Source organism: Fringilla coelebs, assembly GCF_963513975.1.
Source record: "Fringilla coelebs genome assembly, chromosome: 5".
NCBI lineage: Eukaryota > Metazoa > Chordata > Aves > Passeriformes > Fringillidae > Fringilla > Fringilla coelebs.
Genome location: NC_140033.1, coordinates 13,767,024 through 13,785,224, shown reverse-complemented (window position 1 = coordinate 13,785,224; position 18,201 = coordinate 13,767,024). Strand labels below are relative to the sequence as shown.

Genomic DNA, 18,201 nt, shown 5'->3' with positions numbered 1-18,201 from the left:
GCTGACCTCCGTGCTGTTTTTCCCTCGTTTTCAGCTTCCTCAGGCACTGGGGCAGTGGCACAGTCCTGCCCTCACCTGAACAGCCTGGGCTGAGACTCAGCTGATTTACCTTTGTGTGCACTCTGCAGGCATTGGTATCTGATCTAGGCATGCAGAAAGAGCTGCTCTCAGGGCATAGCTCATCTGATCTATTCTAGATGTCTGCTTTTTAATAAGCCACCCCCAGTGTCTCTTTCTCCCCTGTGACAACACAGGGAGCTTGCAGGGACTAGTTCAGACAAGGCATGTGCAGATGGAGCCCAGTGCTCAGCCTTTCAGCTGGAGCTTTGCAAAGGGCCCGTTGTGGCTGGGGGTGTCAGACACCCAGCCAGCTGGGGCATGTGCAATATGCAGTTGTGGCTGCTTGCTGTTAAAATGTTAGTTACATTATGGTGTTGCAATCTGGTTCTCATAAAATAAGCTAGCAGCCAGATTCTTTGCTCAGGAGGAGAAGGATTGTTCCCCTGGTCTGACCCTCCTCCTCTGAGGGGATCCAAACACCATCTCCTGCTCCTATGAGCAGTCCCAAAGTGGCAGCCTCCTGGGCAGACCTTGTCCATCTCTGCAGCTCAAGTAGTTCTTATGTGTAGGTCTCTTTCAGATCATGAAGAAATGTAGTATCAGCACTTTTATATTCCTTGATATAAATTAAGTTACATTGCCAGAAGCTGAGACTTCTGATGTTTATTACAAGTGCTATTTATAACACCAGCATGAAAGCAGAGCCTTTGGAGAAAAGCACGAAAACCCCAGTAACATGATCACACATAAACTGCCTGGGGGAATTTGACCCCACCAGGAAAGTGACCTGTGCTCTTTCCTAATCACTCTTGAAACTTTCAGAGCAATGTCAGTCCAAAGATCTGGAAGCACTTCAGAGATGTGTAATAGGTGGAGATATAGCAATTAAAAGCTGTGGCAGAACTCACACTGATTCTTCTGGACTTCAGATAAAATTATTGCATAACATGTAATAGGCAGCTGTAGGTCAGAAACTGTTGCCCCCAGCCAGTCTGCTTGAACCACCAGGTGCCTTTCCTCCTCTTCTAGTCTCAGCTTATCAGTGTCATCACTCTAAAATAAATGGCACCAAAGTTCACACTTTGTGTTCACAGAGACTGACAGAGGTGTTGAAGACTAGAGAGGCTGTTCTCATCATCTAGTCTGACCCTCTACAGCACACAGCAGCTGTTCTTCACCTCTGAAGGCTTCAAATGATGAAAAGTGCCCATGGTCTTGGCTAATTGTTCTAATAATCAAATGCTTTTATTGTGTAGAGCTGCACTTAATCTTTGCTCTCAGTCCATCTAGTGGCAACTCTAGACACTGACTCTGTGTTCTCAAAAGACTTCTGAATTAAAAAAAGCACAAAAGCTCCTCTGACAATTAGAAGAGGTTTCTAACATTTAAAGCTGTACTGCACAGTGTATTATAATCTCTATTTTATGAAAATAATGTATGCTGCTTTTATATTCAAAGTACCTTTTCACGTATTGTTTGATACAATAAGTAACAAGCATACACCTGGGTCAGCCAGTTCTACCTTCTCTGCTCTTGTCCTACCAAAGACAAGCCAGAGACATGAATGGATCTGCTTTGGCTCAATGAGACCAAGAATTCACTCTTGATTCCTTCACAGGAAGAACACTTATAGTAGTAGGGGCAGCTGGTAGGAAAATGGTGCTGCTTTAGCATAAAGTTACTGCTCATGTAAAACCTTGTTATTCCTTGATTTTGTTGACCCTAAGCAAGGGAAGTAGTCCTATGCATGTCCAAAATAAGGTTTTATAGGAAAGATCAAGATGAAGAATGAGTTGGATCTGGAGATCAGCATTTCACACCAGGAAGGGTGAAGCTGTGCTTTGTGGTCAGCACTCTTGTTTCCTCATGCAGGAGCAGCATGGGACTCACAGGATGCTTTACCTTGCTTAACCCTGCCCCTGCAAATGCTGAGCACACCAGCTAAACCCACCTCAACTGGGTGCAGGCATTCTAACAGTGTTAGTGCTTGGATCTGGCATCTCTTATATCCTCTTAGCTCCTCTTGGCTCCTCTTAGCTCAGCTGTCAGCTGCTCTGAGTCTGGACTATGAGAGCACCACTCCAAGAGCAGTTGCCTTTCACCCAGCTGTTGCCCAGCTGTGGGAGACCATGGCACCAGCAGTGTTGGCCATGACATTGTGTTTGCATACATGGAGTTCAGAGCCTGCTGTGATACCAGCAGTTGGGGCTATTTCCCTAAGAAGGAAGGAAATGAGTTTGTGCAGTTCAGCAGCAGGAGCAGTAGTAGAGTAAGATGAGTATTCCTCTGCCTCTTTGCCAGTTTCCTGGCTGAGACTACAGCCTGTCTCTCCCTTGCCTTAAAAAAAATGTATTTATCCCTTAATCACTGAAGTAGAGCTAGAATAATCAAGGAAGGAAAGCAGCTGCCCTAGAGAAATGCTCAGGAGAGTAAATACAAAAACCTGTGTGCCTGCCTGTCATGAAAATAATGCAGTTAACTTCTTCAGGTAATAAAATCTAATGTCTGGAGGTGCCAGGTATGCATATGGATAGATTGGTGTCAGAGTGCTAGGAAGATCAGAGTTACAGCAGCACTACCAGCTACTGCAGAGTTTCTTTATGTCACTGGAAAACTGCCTGAATAGAAACTGAATGTGCTGTATTTACAGCTAAAAAATGCAAACAATGGTGGGTTGGAGCACTGAATGTGTGGCTGCCCCTGTTGGTGCTGGAGAGTCAAACAATGTTATGACAACTGCCATGGACACAGTAAATGATAATGTGCTCAGGGAGTATAAATCAGTCATTCCTATCTGTACCTTTGTGGTGTTCATTACACACTGGGTTTCTGATTGTGCAATGAAACAACATTTGACTGAAGATGATTTGTGTTAGGGAAGTGGCTCCCGAGCCAAGCCACTCCTTTGGAGCACAGCAAAGAGTTACAGCACCATGACAGCTGTTTTTGTGAAGTGTAGCATCCAGTAATTTCAACCTGGATTTCTCCATCCAGGTCCTTCATTGCATGACAAAAACAACGTATGTGAGAGACTGAATATAATCTTCATTGACTGCCACTGCTCAACTTAAACTGAAATTTTCTTTTACCACCTGATATCAGTCCCTTGCTGTCAAAAAACATTCTTGCAATCAGGAAAAAAAAAAACAAGCCAAGACAAGCCATGGAGTATTAAGTCATCATTTATAATTACTTTTCATCAGATTAAAATAATTTTATAGAATCTTGTCGGGTTTGTTTGTTTTATATCAGGTTTTTAGACAGCGCTTACATTATACATGCTCACACTCAGAAAAGATTATTTCACCCCATGTGTTTACTGTCATTATTCTTTTGAGTATATTCCACTTCATCCTGTAAAGCATTAAATGTGCCAGAGGAAATACCAAAGGTGAAGATATTGAATGCTCTTAGTGTTACAAAAGATAAATAAGCTGAAAGTGTTGACAGACTGAGATGCCACAAGGAGCTGTGAGTTTTCTCTACTCCAGAACTGCTTTCAAGCTGTGGACTTTTCTACAGCAAAATGGGAGGGCAAGGAAGGGCTGAAATAAAATACTGAATGAAAAGGAAATATTTTTAGCTTCTACCAGCAAACATTTCTACCCTGGTGTGCTTTTCACTCATTTGGTTGCTCAGCAGGGACAGGAGACCCCATTGACTGTGGAGAAAGCACATCTGTTTATGCTGCCATTCCCAAAGGCAGGCAGAGGATGGGGCCATGCCTGCCAGAGATGCACACCTTTCTCGGGGGAAACTACCAGGGTCTGTAGGAGGCAGTGGGCACTGAATGCTTCTGTCCATGACTCTGCTTTGTTTCTTCTTCTTGTCTCCTGCTCTTACACGCACTTGCCAAAGATGTATCCAGATTCATCCTGCCTTTGGGTCTAGTTTACACACCTTATGACCACCTTTTGTTTTACAGCTGACAGAGAAAAATCACACCTGATTCTTTGGCTGTTCAGATCAGGGATCAGTTGGGGTGTGCCTTGGAGTCTCAGGCACTCTGGCCTAACAGAAAAGCAGAGTTTATTTTGGGAGAGGACGTCAGTTCCTGCCTTAAGGGGCTGGTGAGGATAAGCCCCCATCCTCAGACTCCTCTTTCTTCTTTTGCAATCTCAGCCCAGCTTGGCCTGGTGTTTCTGATTGCCCTGCTGAGGGCTTGGCAGCTGGTTTTGTTGCTGCAGTCAGCTCTTTCCTCTTCTCTGAAGGCTCTTGTTTGCTTGGTGCCTCTGCTTTATCCACCCCTTGGCCACTCTGTTCTGTGGCACTGGACATTACCTGCATGGCCAGCACTGGCTGAAGGGGCTCATTGCTCTTCTTCCACCTCCGGGCCCCCGACCGTGTATTGAACTCATACACTCTGCCAGTAACTTGAAAGAACAAAAAGACAACAGGTTAAAATCATTCCTGCTTTATCAGGTTAAGACATTACAGTTCTCAGCACAGAACTGAAATGAGATGCGAAGCATTTGGAATTCAGATGAGTTGGGGAGGCAGCCCTGAGAGGGAAATCCTCATTTCTGTGGGGAGCTGGACATCGCAGTGGCCGCTCAGAGGAGATGTTGGCTGTTCTGCCACTGTAAGAATTGGCTTTGCAGTTAGGAGAACCGGCATATTTAAAACATTCCTGTTCCAAAAGAAATAAATTTCTTATCACCCTATAAATCTATCCAAGTTCCAGCTACTAGGGGTTAACATGGGCAGTGTAACAAACACATCCATAGCTGTAAGGACAAAACTTCTGTCTTCAGCCATACTGAGCAAGACTGTTGTATATGTCTGTGCCTATTTTGTCATATAGAGCTGCCTACCAGAGGTAGCAAACCCTGCTTAGGAGCACAGCATGCTACATACATCTTCCAGACCATGTCAGCTCATCTGGACTGACCCAGGATTTGGAAATCCAGTGAGTCTTGTCTGCACACATTCCTTCTCCCTTTACACAAAATGCTTTCTTCCAGGCTTCCTGTTACCTTTGCCATTAATAGAGTGGAGTACTGTGTGTTTCATACAAGTACGTGATTTTCTCATATAGATAAAATACTGTTAAATTTGTGTTGTTTAGCACACATGGCTATCTCTCATTGTCAGAAAGAGTTCTGTCTCTATTCAGGTTTATGGATAATTTCTACTTGTACATTAAAAGCAATATATTTTCTTCTTCAGTTCATTGCTACCTAGAGATAAGTGAAAAAATTGCTGTGTGTCCAGTGTGATCACCTCACAGTCTAACTCACTGTATCTTGTTACAAGGGAGTCAGGAGCTATAATGGCACTTTTTGTAATTAAAGAATAAAAGACAAACAAGACCCTTAAGGCTTGGACAGAAACAGTGGTTACATGTTACTAAATGTTGCAGTTTGTATCAGAATTAATGGTTTGTGACACATTAGCACAATTTGAGCGACTCAAGATGAACCTGGACCTCTTTACATGTTATTTTTTCTGATTGCTTACAAGTCGGACATGTTAAAGCAGCCCAGACCAGGAACCAGCTTCTGACCATCACTCTTAATCATATTCAACAGATGATGTCCTGGGAATTATTAAATCTCATTTCCAAGCCAGGAACCTTTGATCCTCCAGGGTTTGCAATGAGTCCTGGGGAAGAGAGGGGAGGAGTGGGGAGCACACATTTCCCTGTTGTCACCACTGAGCTGTGTTAGAGCTTAATGTTTGTGTCAGGCATGACACAAATGCTGTGGCTCTGGATGAATGTTTGGATGGGCTCAGATATCCTTAAGTCCAGTATGGTCAGGTTTGTTGAGAAAGGGAGCCCCCAGCTGTCCTGCAGGAAGACTGGAAAGCAGCTCTTGCAGCAGCCTAGAGACTACCCATGTTTAATATATTACAAATGCAGTTACACAGGGGAAAAAGCAGGGATTTTGGAACCCATTCCTCCAGATCTCTTTATAAATAGCAGGTGAGCTTGGACCTGGATCAAGCCAGCCTTGAGCAGCCTTGTGGATGGACTTAATTGCACAGTAGGGTCCCACTTGTTTGCCCAAATTGTACTGAAGTCTCCATGCCTAGTGTTTCCCATTAGCTCAACACATCCAACAGCTCTGAGCCAGCTAATAAGAAATACAAGTTACAGGCACTTTGGTGGAAATTTGCCAGATGAATCCAAGCCTCGAAACAAGCCTGCCTTCTTCTGGATGATTTCTGGACATATTGTTTCAGGCTTATTTTCAGATCTATTTTTAAAAAACTTATTTCGTTTGATTGTCACATTTTACCAGCCCCTCATCTCCACGCTGGAGCTCTCAGCCATTAGGCACAGGGCTGGGCACCCTAATTCCAGGCCAAGAATCAAAGTAAGGGGCTCAGGCAGGGGCCATGTTTCAGGGGAATCAGGTAAGCCAGATCAATCCTCAGTAAAACAAAAAATATTTTTCCTGTAATGAGCCCTGCTGCAGAGCAGTGGCTGTCACTTGGGGAGCTGGATGAGTTCCCCAGCTCATCCTGAGGTTTGTAGCTTTCACTTTATTTTTGCTTTTCCCATCTGGTCAATCACATATGCCCAGAGTGCATTGCCTGGTGACACAGTAGCTGCTGCCAGCTGATGGCCTTCCCTTTTCTCCCCCACAAGCAATGTCTGAGCCTTGGATAAACAACAGCAACACACTGTTGCTCTAAGGAAGGAGCTTTGAGCAGGAGCCAGCAAATCACCCACCCACTTCTCCAGGGAGAAGTTTAGGAGGTGAAGGCAGCACTTCTGCAGGGACATTAATCTTCTGGCCATTTCCCAGACACGAGATGGGTGAGACCACGTAGCTATGACAGCACCAGAGCAGGAGGCTTGCAACACATTCCTTCTCCCCTCCCCCCTTCCTATACCAAATCCATACATTCCAGTTTAGCAGAGGAGCAGTGAACAGTCTGACCAGCAGATGTGTGCTTTCAAGGGCTGTAAGGATATTCTACCATTACAAATGTTACTGAGGCACTGTCTTCATCTTCATTATCTGAGACATAGCTCCCATTCTCCTTGGAATTAGCAAACTGGAAATATGAAAAGCCAATGTCAAGCCATATTTACATTAACTAATCCAGGTTTTTTTCCAGCCTAATATTAATTTCCTCTGTTAATTGCTTTTTATTACCTGGGTCTCTGGCTTCTCCATCAAAGACAGTGTTTAGCTTTGTCATTGTCTGTGAAGAAACACAAAATGTAAAATGAAAACTGTGAATTAAGTCAGAAGGAGGAGCATTTACTCAGAAATGGTGATTTACATGGATGGAGGTGGCTCTGTGTGACTTTTATATTGCATTCCTTTAGGCTGGGTTTTATTTAAACCAGTCCAATGGCAACACACTGGACCACAGTCCAATGGCAACAAGAGCCATTTGTGGTGTAGGGTTTCCTCACTAGATATTTAAAGGAGAATTAATAAGTTCTGACATGCTAAATGCCTCCACATGTGTTACCACAAGAGGATCTCCTCCACCCAGAGTAGGCTTGGGAAACTCCTCTCTGAAAAATTTGGGGAGAGGGAGTTCACTAATCAAAGTGCCTGGCACAGATCCACAGAATATCCTGAGTTGGAAGGGACCCACAAGGGTCATCCCAGTCCAGCTCCTGGACCTGCAAAGGTCCAAGTGCCTGAGAGCATTCTGTATTTATACAATAATGCAGCCTCTATGCAATTATGCCTATAAAAAGGAAGGAGCCCTGAGACCCAGGAGCAAAGAAACATCTCCAGCAGTGGAAACATCTCTGACATTTTGCTGCAAACAGCTTATCCAGGCCAAATTCTTTACAGCCTGGGTGTGCTGGCACACCTTGCTGGGTGCACTCAGGTGGATCAGAGTTAGCTCACAGGTCAGTGGAGTCTCAGCAGTGCACTGCTGCCATCAGTGAAGCTGGGACACTTGTTGTCCCACCTCTGCAGCAAGTGTCCCTGTCATTGTTGTGGGCACAGCCTGTCTGACCTCCCAAGTACAGCTTTTGGGCACCTGGAAGCAATGGGGCCCCAGTGCAGGTGAGCACCCCTCACACCCCTTGTTGCTTCCAAACACAGAGGCCAGCTGGGACAGTGTTTTGCACTTGAAGGCAATTATTTCCTTGCCTATCATTTCTATATTCTCTGTGGAAAGCAGACACCATTCATAGAAAGGGTCCTATGGTCATATTGCACGATGGGGCTGGCAAAACTTGGGTTTCCTTTGAGGCCAGCAGCACTTACCACAGCTACTTCTTTCTTAGGCTTCTTCTTTTCTACAGAAAGGAAAATGCACATTGTCAATAATCAGAATTTTCTGATGGTGACTGTAGACACCAAAGTCGAGACTTCCTCAAAGAAATAGACATTCTTTCTACCCAAATGCTGAGACATCTTAAACAAGTCTTATTTATTTTCATATCCTGAATGAGAATCCACAGTTGCTAGTGACTAATCAGAAGACTAGCCTTGAAAAGTCAGTAATGAATGAATAGTAATTTTATTAAACAAATTTCCCTTTCTAAATAATATGAACAAATTCAGAAATTCACCTTTGGGAATATCTGAACTAGAAATGCAGATTATTGTTTTACACAAATGCTTGTGCTTGCAAAGCTTGTGTCAAATATCAGCTTGGAGACAAAACATGGAAGAGCTGCATTTTCAGTCAAGTGAAATTCAGATTGAAGAACAGTTTGGTTGTGTGTGAATTTACCACACTATTAGCTCATCCCACATGCAAACAAATACAGCAGCAGTGCCATGGGCATCTCAACAGCATGGATTTGTGGATGATACCCAACAAGTTGCTATGATTTCTTCTCACTCACTCCTTGCCAATTTGTTTAATAGCCTTTCTTTGGAGAACTGTGCTTGGCCACAAATGTGCTTCCCAGCCAGGTGTGTAAAACTCAAGTGCTGCAGCTGGATCCCAACCTGAGCACTGATGGGAAACCTATTCTGTATGGCCTGTTCTGCCCAGCATTTGGGAACCAGTTTTTCAGAAAGCAAAAAGCGTTCACTCTTTGGAAATCAGCCAACACTGAAATGTCTCAAATTGGGCAACGAAGAGAACAGCTGATTTTGTGGGGTTTGTTAGTCCTGCATTTTTTTCCAGTTGGGAGATACTGACTGAGGAAAGGGGAATTACAAGAGCAGGGTCCTACTCAGCCCATATGAGCAGTGCTTTCTAGCAGAAATGTAATGGAACTAAAAAGAACAAGACTGCTTAAAAAACCATGCTTTTCCATGTGTGATTTATCTCCCTACTAGGTTATACAAACCCTTTTGAAAGCACCAGTAGTTCAAAACAAATCTTTATGTATGTGAAGTAATGGTGCCAAGGGAGCAAATGATCAGAGAAGTGATCAGAGAACAGGGAATTAGAGTGGAGAGGACTCCTGAAGGTGCTCTAGATGGCTGGGATTATTTTTTAACAGATAGCATACAAATTGTGTGTGAAAAATACAGTCATTCTTTAGCATCTATGCCAGAGTACCAGACTACTCTGAATTTGGGTTTTGCCTAATAGTTAATAGATTTGAAGACTAAAAAGGCCATGAAATCACTTTGTGAGGCCCCCCATAATTGGCCAGGATTATCTAATCTCAGCACCCTTGTACTGTGTCAAATTTCTATCCAGAAAATAATTTACAGATTTTACATGGAATCATAAACAAGGTCTTATTTTGAAGCATTAAAATATAGAAAAGAGGTACACACCTGGAGCATTTATCCTGTAATGAAAAGAAGATTAAGAATGTAGTTAACAAATGTCATGGTTTCCACTACCAAAAAAAAAAAAAAAAATTATTCTCTTTCACTTGCCAAGAAGGATGTGTTTCCTTGAGTTCTGAGATTTGCTTGATTTATTTGGTTTCTGGTTTTGCTTTCACAGAAAGCCTGCATCATTTAATGCTGCTCTCAAACAGGAAAACAGTCCAAAGCATTGCCTTAAGGCTTCTTCAAGAAGGAGTGCTCTTAAAATAATAAAGTCTTATTGAGGACAGTGTAATAGATTTATATTATCTGGAAAAATATTTTTTCAGATATTGTCATTTCGTTCCATCCTGGGAGCAAGGTCAATTTTTTGGATCTGATGTGCTCAGAGAATGCCTTTTAAAGTATTTGAAAGGCTATAAATGATTTTGAAAATATAGAAATTGTTTTTTAATGGGAGATTCTGGTTCCAAATAAATCATTTACCCAATTAATAAATAATATCAGTATCTTAGATTCATTTGTCATTTTTATCACAACCTTTTAATGACTTGCACACATAATCTGAACTATAGTCACAGTCATTTAGTGGTTCTTTACAGTTAATGTAACTTCTATATGGATGTCCAAATCCTGAGAATACTTGTAGAAATCCTTTTTATTTTAAATCCCAGCCACTTAAAGGACTGCTTATCTTTGTTTTGTGAAGTACAAAGTCAATTTAGAGGCAGCCTGGCTCCAGCCCACTGAGAAAGCAGCCAGCAGGGATCTCTCCACTTCCCACTGTGACTCAGAGCTGGTCCCAGGTGCTTCCATGCCTTTTGCCAAGCATGAACACTTAGAGGTAAGCTTTATGGGCCAGAGCCTTGTAACTGGCTTGGTAAAACTCCAGGAAATCTGCAGAAGTTTTGCCAGAAGAATGAATTTGGCATGAGAACCAATATTTGCAAAGGACACTGGGATCTGTAGCTGAGAGGGAGGAAAATGCATCCAGTAACTACCTAGATGGGAGCTCCCTTGGAGAGGAGGTCAAACACAAACCAAAATATTTGTGGTCAGCACAGTCTGGCACGGGCTCCAACTGAGCCTCATGAGCACAGCTGCCTTTAGAGGTTACAATTGCTAATTCCACTCCTACCTTCTCCTCATGTTAATGTTACTAAACCCACCCAAAAAACCGCCATGGACGCATTTCTTTGAGTTCGTATCATTACCACCCGTTAAGATGGCTGCATTAGCATTTACTGCAGTACAGCCATCCTGCCAGAAAAGATTCAAAGCACCGACATCACCAGGGCAGAAAGCTCTGAGCCATCTCCATCCCTGCCAGGAGGTGCTGGGCTTGCCCAGTGCCATTTGGGGACTCACAGAGGGGTGCTGGGTGCCTTCCCTGCCGGGGGGCAGCAGCCGTGCAGCCGGGTCAGCAGCGGGAGCCCCCGGTGGGCCAGCAGCCCCAGGAGCAGCAGAGCGCCGAGGGTGACGGCGAAGGGCACGTACCACGCCGACGGGGAGTACAGGTTCTCCCTTCTGGTCACAACAGTGAAGCCAGGCTTTCAAAACAAGACAGGAAGAGTTCCTCAGGGCTGCATACTGACACCAGGTCACCTTTCATCTGGCTGAACTCCTGCACTGAGGCGCCCCAGCCTGGCCCCGGGCTCGGCAGGTGGAGGGAGGCAGTGACTGGTGCCATGCTCCTGCCTCTTGACTGCAAGGCAGCTCTGGGGGCTGGGATGGACCACTGAGCTCCTGGGGCAGCCAAAGGCAGGTGAAATGGAAAACACAAGGAAAAGGGGAGGTTCCAGATCATGTTTCAATATCTTATATTAAAACAAGCATGTTAAGAGCCTCAGGTTGCCTGAGAGGCTGTAAGCACACTGGTGGAGGGCGGGCAAGTTCAGGGAATACTGCCATTACTGAGATACTGTTTTCTTTTTACCTAAGGCAAAGCTGGAAGTAGGTCATCTTCGCTGCAGTAATCATTCAGACTGCTTTGTAAGAGGAGTTGAACCCTAAGGAACAGGGTTATTGTATAAAAAGAAATGGAACTCCTTCTTTTTCACCCAGTGACTTGTTCCAGAAGGAAAAACCACACTTCCTGAGCAGTTGCAATCTCCCACATCTTCCTGAGTGTCAGGAGACACATCTCTGAGCTGGCACATCACTTGGTGCTAACAGCTCATTCATTAAGGTCCCATCATGAAACTATTCTCACACATTTCAAAAATTACTCATTCACTCTACCTAGTTCATTACCTAGTGTGGTACTATTAGTTTTAATCACCTACTGAAGTTTTTATTTAATTTTCTGTAAGACATTGGTAATCACATTGAGTATGAAATTGAGCAGGGTATCTATTTCTTTCTAGTTTAAGGATAATTTTAAAATAATCTATTTAGTCTTGTCAAAAAAAGATACATCCAATCCTTAGAGAAATGTTCAAATAATCTCAATATCACCACCACCACTTTCTCCTCACCTGGACTGAAGTCATGAGTGACATTTTGTAATGGGGCTTCTTTTCTACACTACCAGCTTTCCAGTTTCTGACTCATTGAGCTGCTGCACTGAACACATGTAAAGAGTAGTGATGGGAGAACTTGCTGTATTGGAAGTGCTCTTCTGGAAAATAGCCTGCAAGTGGAAGGCTGATATCTCTGGGGAGACAGATTTAATGCTGTGGTATGTGGTTGAGACTGTTTGTAGTTGTGGTGAAGCATGGGAAAGAAATACAGATTAAGTTTATTCAGCTTAACTTTTCATTTCCACATCAAGCTGGGGGAGTAGAAGGCAGTGAAAAAATCATTTATTCCTTCCCAAAAGAGCATTAGATAAAAATAGAGTTATTAATCAGTCTGAAAATTTGGATTTAAGCATGTCCATAGCAAAGCACCCAGACTTGTATGTGCTGTTTGCGGGATCCTTTGGTTCTGGCTCAGTTACCAGAAGCCTCCAGAAGATCCAGACCATTTTACAGTAAAGGCCTCTTTTACCACTTCACTTGGATACTCATATTTTCATTCCTTCATGCAAGAGAGAAAAGGGTAATGCCATCTGCAGGCAGGCAGGGAATGAATGGACCGTGGATGATGGAAGATGGTGCAGCAAGGCATGAAGGGGTGACTGGAACAAGGATAGAGACAGAGTGGTCTGTACCCTCAGGCTGTGTCACATCTACAGACGAGACAAAAGCAAGATCTCCACACATCCTGCACCAGCCTGATGGGAATCAGCTTCAAAATTAAATTAGTAAAACAGAGCTCAACTAGGATAGCTGTCCAGAGGGGTGAACAGTGTTGCTGGGGCACAGGCCCACAGTTCCACAGGCTGTGCAAGGTTAGTCAGATCCCACCTGGGCTGCCAAAAACTGTGCAGGCTTACTCAGCTTAACCCTGGACCATCACATGGGTGTGGAGCTCAGGAAAGACTCATCCCACCCCTCTGGATTTGCTGTCTGAAACCTGCTGAAACAGCAGTGACACATTGAGGCTGTGCAAAACTGCTTCAGTTCCTGACGTGCTGCTCCAAGTTTTACAGGACAGTGACCTCAGGTCTGGAAAAGAGACCCTTTTAAGTGATGAGGATTTGTTGTTGTTGTCTGTTTCAACTTTGATAGCCACAGATTAATGTGCTCCAATGATAAAGAAGCAGACAAAACTGCAAGGCACAAGGGGGAGTGAATAGTTATGAATAAAAAAAGAAGTAGTGCAAAATGCATGAGGTAATTTTAAGGTTCCAGGCAAAGGTTAATCCCTGCTCTTTTCTTATTAATAAAGCTGCCAAAATCTTTAACTTTCCAGTTGTATGGTAATGGCAGTGTGCCCAGTCTTTTGGCTTCCTGCCCTTTTTGTTTTAGAAACTGAAATACAAAACACATGTTATGGCTCTGTACCTGGGACTAATCCTCCATGACACTAAGCACATCAACCACCTCTGGCTTCATCATAAGAGTGAAGGGCTCAGAACCTCCCAGGACTAGATGCACTCTAGGGCTTTGGTTTCCTTTTGCATACATCTACCTCTTCTCCTTACTCCTGTGGAGATTACTCCATAAAAGAAATGCAGAACTGGACATAAGTTTTAGTGAACTTACCGTAGTGATGGTGGCAGTAGTTGGGTTTGGGATAACTCTGATGCTTAAAGTCACCGTTCCAGTTTTAGTTAAGCGTGTAGTTTTGTCCCTGGCAGACACTAAATTGTCATCTGTTATGTGGACACGCAGACTGTAAACCCAGTTTGTATCAAGTCCACTCTCATAGTCAAACCCTGATGCAAGAATCAGATGAGATGTGTTGGAACCAGCACTTGGTGAAAAGGTGAAATGACTGTTCTCATTGCCTGCAAAAAGGTAACACCAAAATGCAAAAAAAATTTACTTAAATCCCACATTAAAGTAAACGTGTGTAACTAGTGGTGAAGTGTGCTAAAATGTCAATGACGAGAAGGGCTCCTTGATCTTCCTTGTACCACATAAAATAATTTAAACCACTACATTCATAAAAGCATTACAATCTAGAATAAGACCTTCTATGGGGCCATACCTGTTTTATAGCACAAAAAGGGGCATGTGCTGCTCTGTGGCCCAGAGGCCAATGCATGACACAGCTCAGGTCTGTACCACCAGGACTGGGCCTGTGGTCAAAGACTGATTCACTAACACAGCCATGCCATTTGTAAGGAATCATGTCTCAATACCATGTCTGCTGAGCTCCTTCTGTGGCATCAAAGGGTTGCAGTAGGACAGAGATTCCCTCTTTTGATGTTCACAGCTTTTTTACTGGCACCTGGACAATCTGCTCTCTCCTTCACAGCAGTCACCCCACCAACAAAAGAAGGAATTGCCCCAAGAGAGTGTTTCCATTTTTGTGAAGCTGAGTGTCATCTTATACCACTGCAGTTCTCCAAGCGGATGCAGCTGATCACGAGGCTCAAAGAAGGATTTTTAAAGGAAGGGTTTATTGCATACAGCATGGACCCATGACATGCAGGCTCAAGCAGTTATTTTGAACAGTGCACCAGCATCTATGTGATGGTGAGGTATGCAGAAATACAGAACTTTCCATTGTTTCTCAAGATTTACTCAGCTGTAATTGCAAGGAATATTTGACGCTGCGCACCATTCCAGCTCATTCTTCTGAAGTTCTTGTCAAGTGTGTAATTAATAGTCTGTTAACTAATATGGCAGGCAATGCAGCCTTGCAAGGGAGTGGTTCCAGCTGCTAGCACCTGTAGCACCAGTAGCCAGCTTGTGGAGAGGATCAATGTAATGATGTGCAGAACTTGTGGATCACAGCTAGCTCACCATGAAATCAGCACACAAACTATGTTAGATATTTGTTTATAAATATAAGTGAACTATCAGCATCTGGTATATTTTTCCACTGTTCCCAGTTCGCCCACTGTGACACAGTACCTTCATTAATGAAGTAGCGGAAAGACCTGGGGTCAGAATCCCGATCTTGACATTCAATCCTGAAGCCATTAATATTGGTCCCAACAGCTAAATTGACTGGGATTTGAAGTGAGAAGAAATTGGGTGAACAAACTGGTTCTTCATCATTTACTTCCAAAACATTCACAGTTACCTGGAAGAAAAGAGCAATAGCAAGCTGAAGCTGCCTCAATGTGCCGGGACAGAATTTTGCAAATTTCAGAGACTGTTTGCTTTTGCCCATTTTGTTCTTTTGATCAACAACAGTTGAAGAGCACCGAAGTTCCCTTCCAACCCAGCTCCTGCCAGTTAATGTCTGTGATCATTTTTCCTTCAATTCTTCTTGTGATCAGCATTCTTCCAGAAACAGGTTCCATGACCTGAGCCATCTTCCAAAAGTGAAGGCTTTTCAGGCCGATATGTCTGTTTGAACAATCTGAATTGTGTCGTAGTTAGAATGAGGAATAATAATAGTACCACAGAATCATTAAACTCCCTTCCAAAACTCTCAGTTTGCTTCACAAACATTAGTTATGCTTCTTAGCATATTTAATAACCATTCAGAGTATGATCCTTGGAAGGAAAAGTGTTTATAGACTGTTCCCAGTGAGAGAGAAATGCTGGTAATGGCCTCCTGCATGGGTAGGAACACCCTGAGTAGAACCAGATGTGTTTGATGTCACCTGGGATTAGTTAACTAAAAGAAAATGTTACCCTTCCCAAAGTTTTTCTTTCTAATGTCTGTCAGGCAACAGATAAGCTTGATGTTGTTAAAAGCTTCTGATGCTAAATTGTCATTAATAGTCACCTTGAAACATTATAGCTGATAAAGAGATAAATTCCTCCTAGATAGCAACTCTATGGGTGGTGCTTAGCTGGAGTGAAAAGCGAGTCTAGTACCTGTGTCACCTCCAAGAGATGTGTAAAAATCAAATGTAAAGCAGTCATGAGGGAGAAAGTGTGAAAAGTCAGAAGGAGCCTGTCTGTGAAGGACACTGGGACTCGAATAAAGTTACTATAAAATACCCTTGTGAATATAGTATCTGTGCTTTTTCTTCTGAATAAAATAGGTCTGGGCATAAAACCTAAGCCCAACCCTGCTGTTAGAAGTTATATTGATCTATACCTGGCATGGTCTTGGCTCGTCCCAGATAGCACCATCAGGGAAAAAAGATGATCTTGGCCAGAGCAAGGCACGATTCCAGCAGGCCAAGTGGACATAGCTCCTGGGCTGGCCCTCTGACACTAACCCAAGAGGCCACCCAAGCCTTCCTCCCATCCACTTTCACTCTGTACCACAGCTCTGATATGCTGCAACACAATTCTCATATTACTTTGGACACTTTACAAGAAAAAAAAAGACAAACACAATCAAAAGTATGTTTGAGGGCCCAGGGACACTACACAGACTCCAGAAAGAGTTTACCACTAAGCATGGCTACAATTAAATTGTGCTACCTGGCTTCAAGACTCTGTCCCTGTTCTATTTTCTAGTACCTCTGTAGCCATAAAGAATAACTTAAATTCTCTAGGGCACAGAAAACAATTTCACTGTCCAGGTAAAATAAAAAAAAAATGTCTGAGAAGCAAACACCACAGTCAAAAATACTAAAATATGGTTTTAGCCTTTTTGTGAGAAATAAACGAAGACTGAGTAAACAGCACCTCTTTCATCTGAGTAATATATAACTGGGCAGGGTTGCACTTGCCTTTTACAGAGAGTGCTTTGCCCAGTGTCTTACTGTTCTTGCTAGGAAGAAGAAGATGTAGGTAAAGGTGAGGTAGTAGAGTGGATTTACTCACTGATGCTGTTGTAAACTTCTCTTGGTCTGAGGCCTGTACTGTGAAAATATGTTTCTGAGTTGTTTCATAGTCTAACCTAGCTAAAATCCTCACATCTCCTTTCGTTGGGCTGATCCAGAAGATATTTGTGTAATCCCTGGTGCCAGCTCCAGCTACAATGGAGTAAGTGATGACATTGGGTGGCCAGTCCTTGTCTATGGCATGCACTCTTCCAATGCTAGATCCAACTGAGAGACAAAAAATCCACATTTGGTTAACATTTAAAGTAATAGAAGGTACAGATGAAACTGAACTAAAGATTTGGTTAGAGATTTTCACCCAAGAAAATTAAAGCAATGATATGATTAGAACGATTTCCCTGTGGCATGCTATGGCTCCCCTGTACATGGGCTGTTAGCAGTAAATACCAAAACACAGGAGTGTGTAGAGAAGCTCAGCAGACGTGCTCCATGGCTGGGCCAAGGGAGTCCTCACTCATCTGTGTCAGTCTGTAAAGGTTTCTGTGCACCATCACAGTCCCTCCAAAAGGCTAATTTAGCACGAGCAGAAAGACAGTCTAAAACAAGACATCTGAGTTCAGTTCCTGGCACTGCCACAGATTTCTTGTGCAATTGCTGAATTTGTCTGTGTCTCAGCTTCCATCTGTACAATTGGAGTTTTTGCCAGTTCAGTCTATTTAAGGGTAGTAGGTGGTTGTATGGTGGAGACCCTATTTGAACTGGAACTTTGAGCCATTTGCTTCATCTACATATATGAAAATTCATTTGGAGCAAAAAGGCACTTAATAACATGTCAACATAATTTCTATCATTTAGGTGCTACTTACTGTACCTTTGGTAATTTCTGAAACACTAAATACATAAGGTAAATTCTGGAAGACTGGAAAAAATTCATTCACTGGCTTTATCCTGATGTAAATGTAGATGATATCTGGAAATATAGCAGAAGATTAAATCATAGTTAAGTATGGCTGTGAAATTTTCTCATGCATATATTCAAAATACATATGGTATTCCTCTCTCCATGCTGTTACATCACAGAAAACTATCAAAAGAAATGTGAAAGGGATACTTGCTTGTGTAGTTAGGATGGGCAATATCTTGCACCCTGACAGTCAAAGTATAAACTTCAACTCCTCGATTAGCTGGATTTTCTAGATTAATAGTTCCAGTCATCTAAATAGAAAGGAACATAATCATATTTGTACCTCCATACATTAAGTCACAGTACACATGATGACA

General features: G+C 43.0%; 1 protein-coding gene across 1 annotated transcript in view; it reads right to left on the bottom strand.

Moving 5' to 3' along the window:
• Positions 1-4,119: 4,119 nt before the first annotated feature.
• Positions 4,120-18,201, bottom strand: part of CDHR3 (cadherin related family member 3) — a gene marked incomplete at both ends in the record, with an annotated part of 32,380 nt that continues 18,298 nt past the window's right edge. The window contains 10 exons of the mRNA XM_084206491.1: positions 4,120-4,433; positions 7,170-7,218; positions 8,253-8,284; positions 9,732-9,745; positions 11,097-11,278; positions 13,820-14,064; positions 15,140-15,311; positions 16,961-17,187; positions 17,792-17,890; positions 18,006-18,135. Of these exons, the coding sequence (XP_084062617.1) occupies positions 4,120-4,433; positions 7,170-7,218; positions 8,253-8,284; positions 9,732-9,745; positions 11,097-11,278; positions 13,820-14,064; positions 15,140-15,311; positions 16,961-17,187; positions 17,792-17,890; positions 18,006-18,135 (1,464 nt within the window). The remainder of the gene's footprint in view (positions 4,434-7,169; positions 7,219-8,252; positions 8,285-9,731; positions 9,746-11,096; positions 11,279-13,819; positions 14,065-15,139; positions 15,312-16,960; positions 17,188-17,791; positions 17,891-18,005; positions 18,136-18,201) is intronic.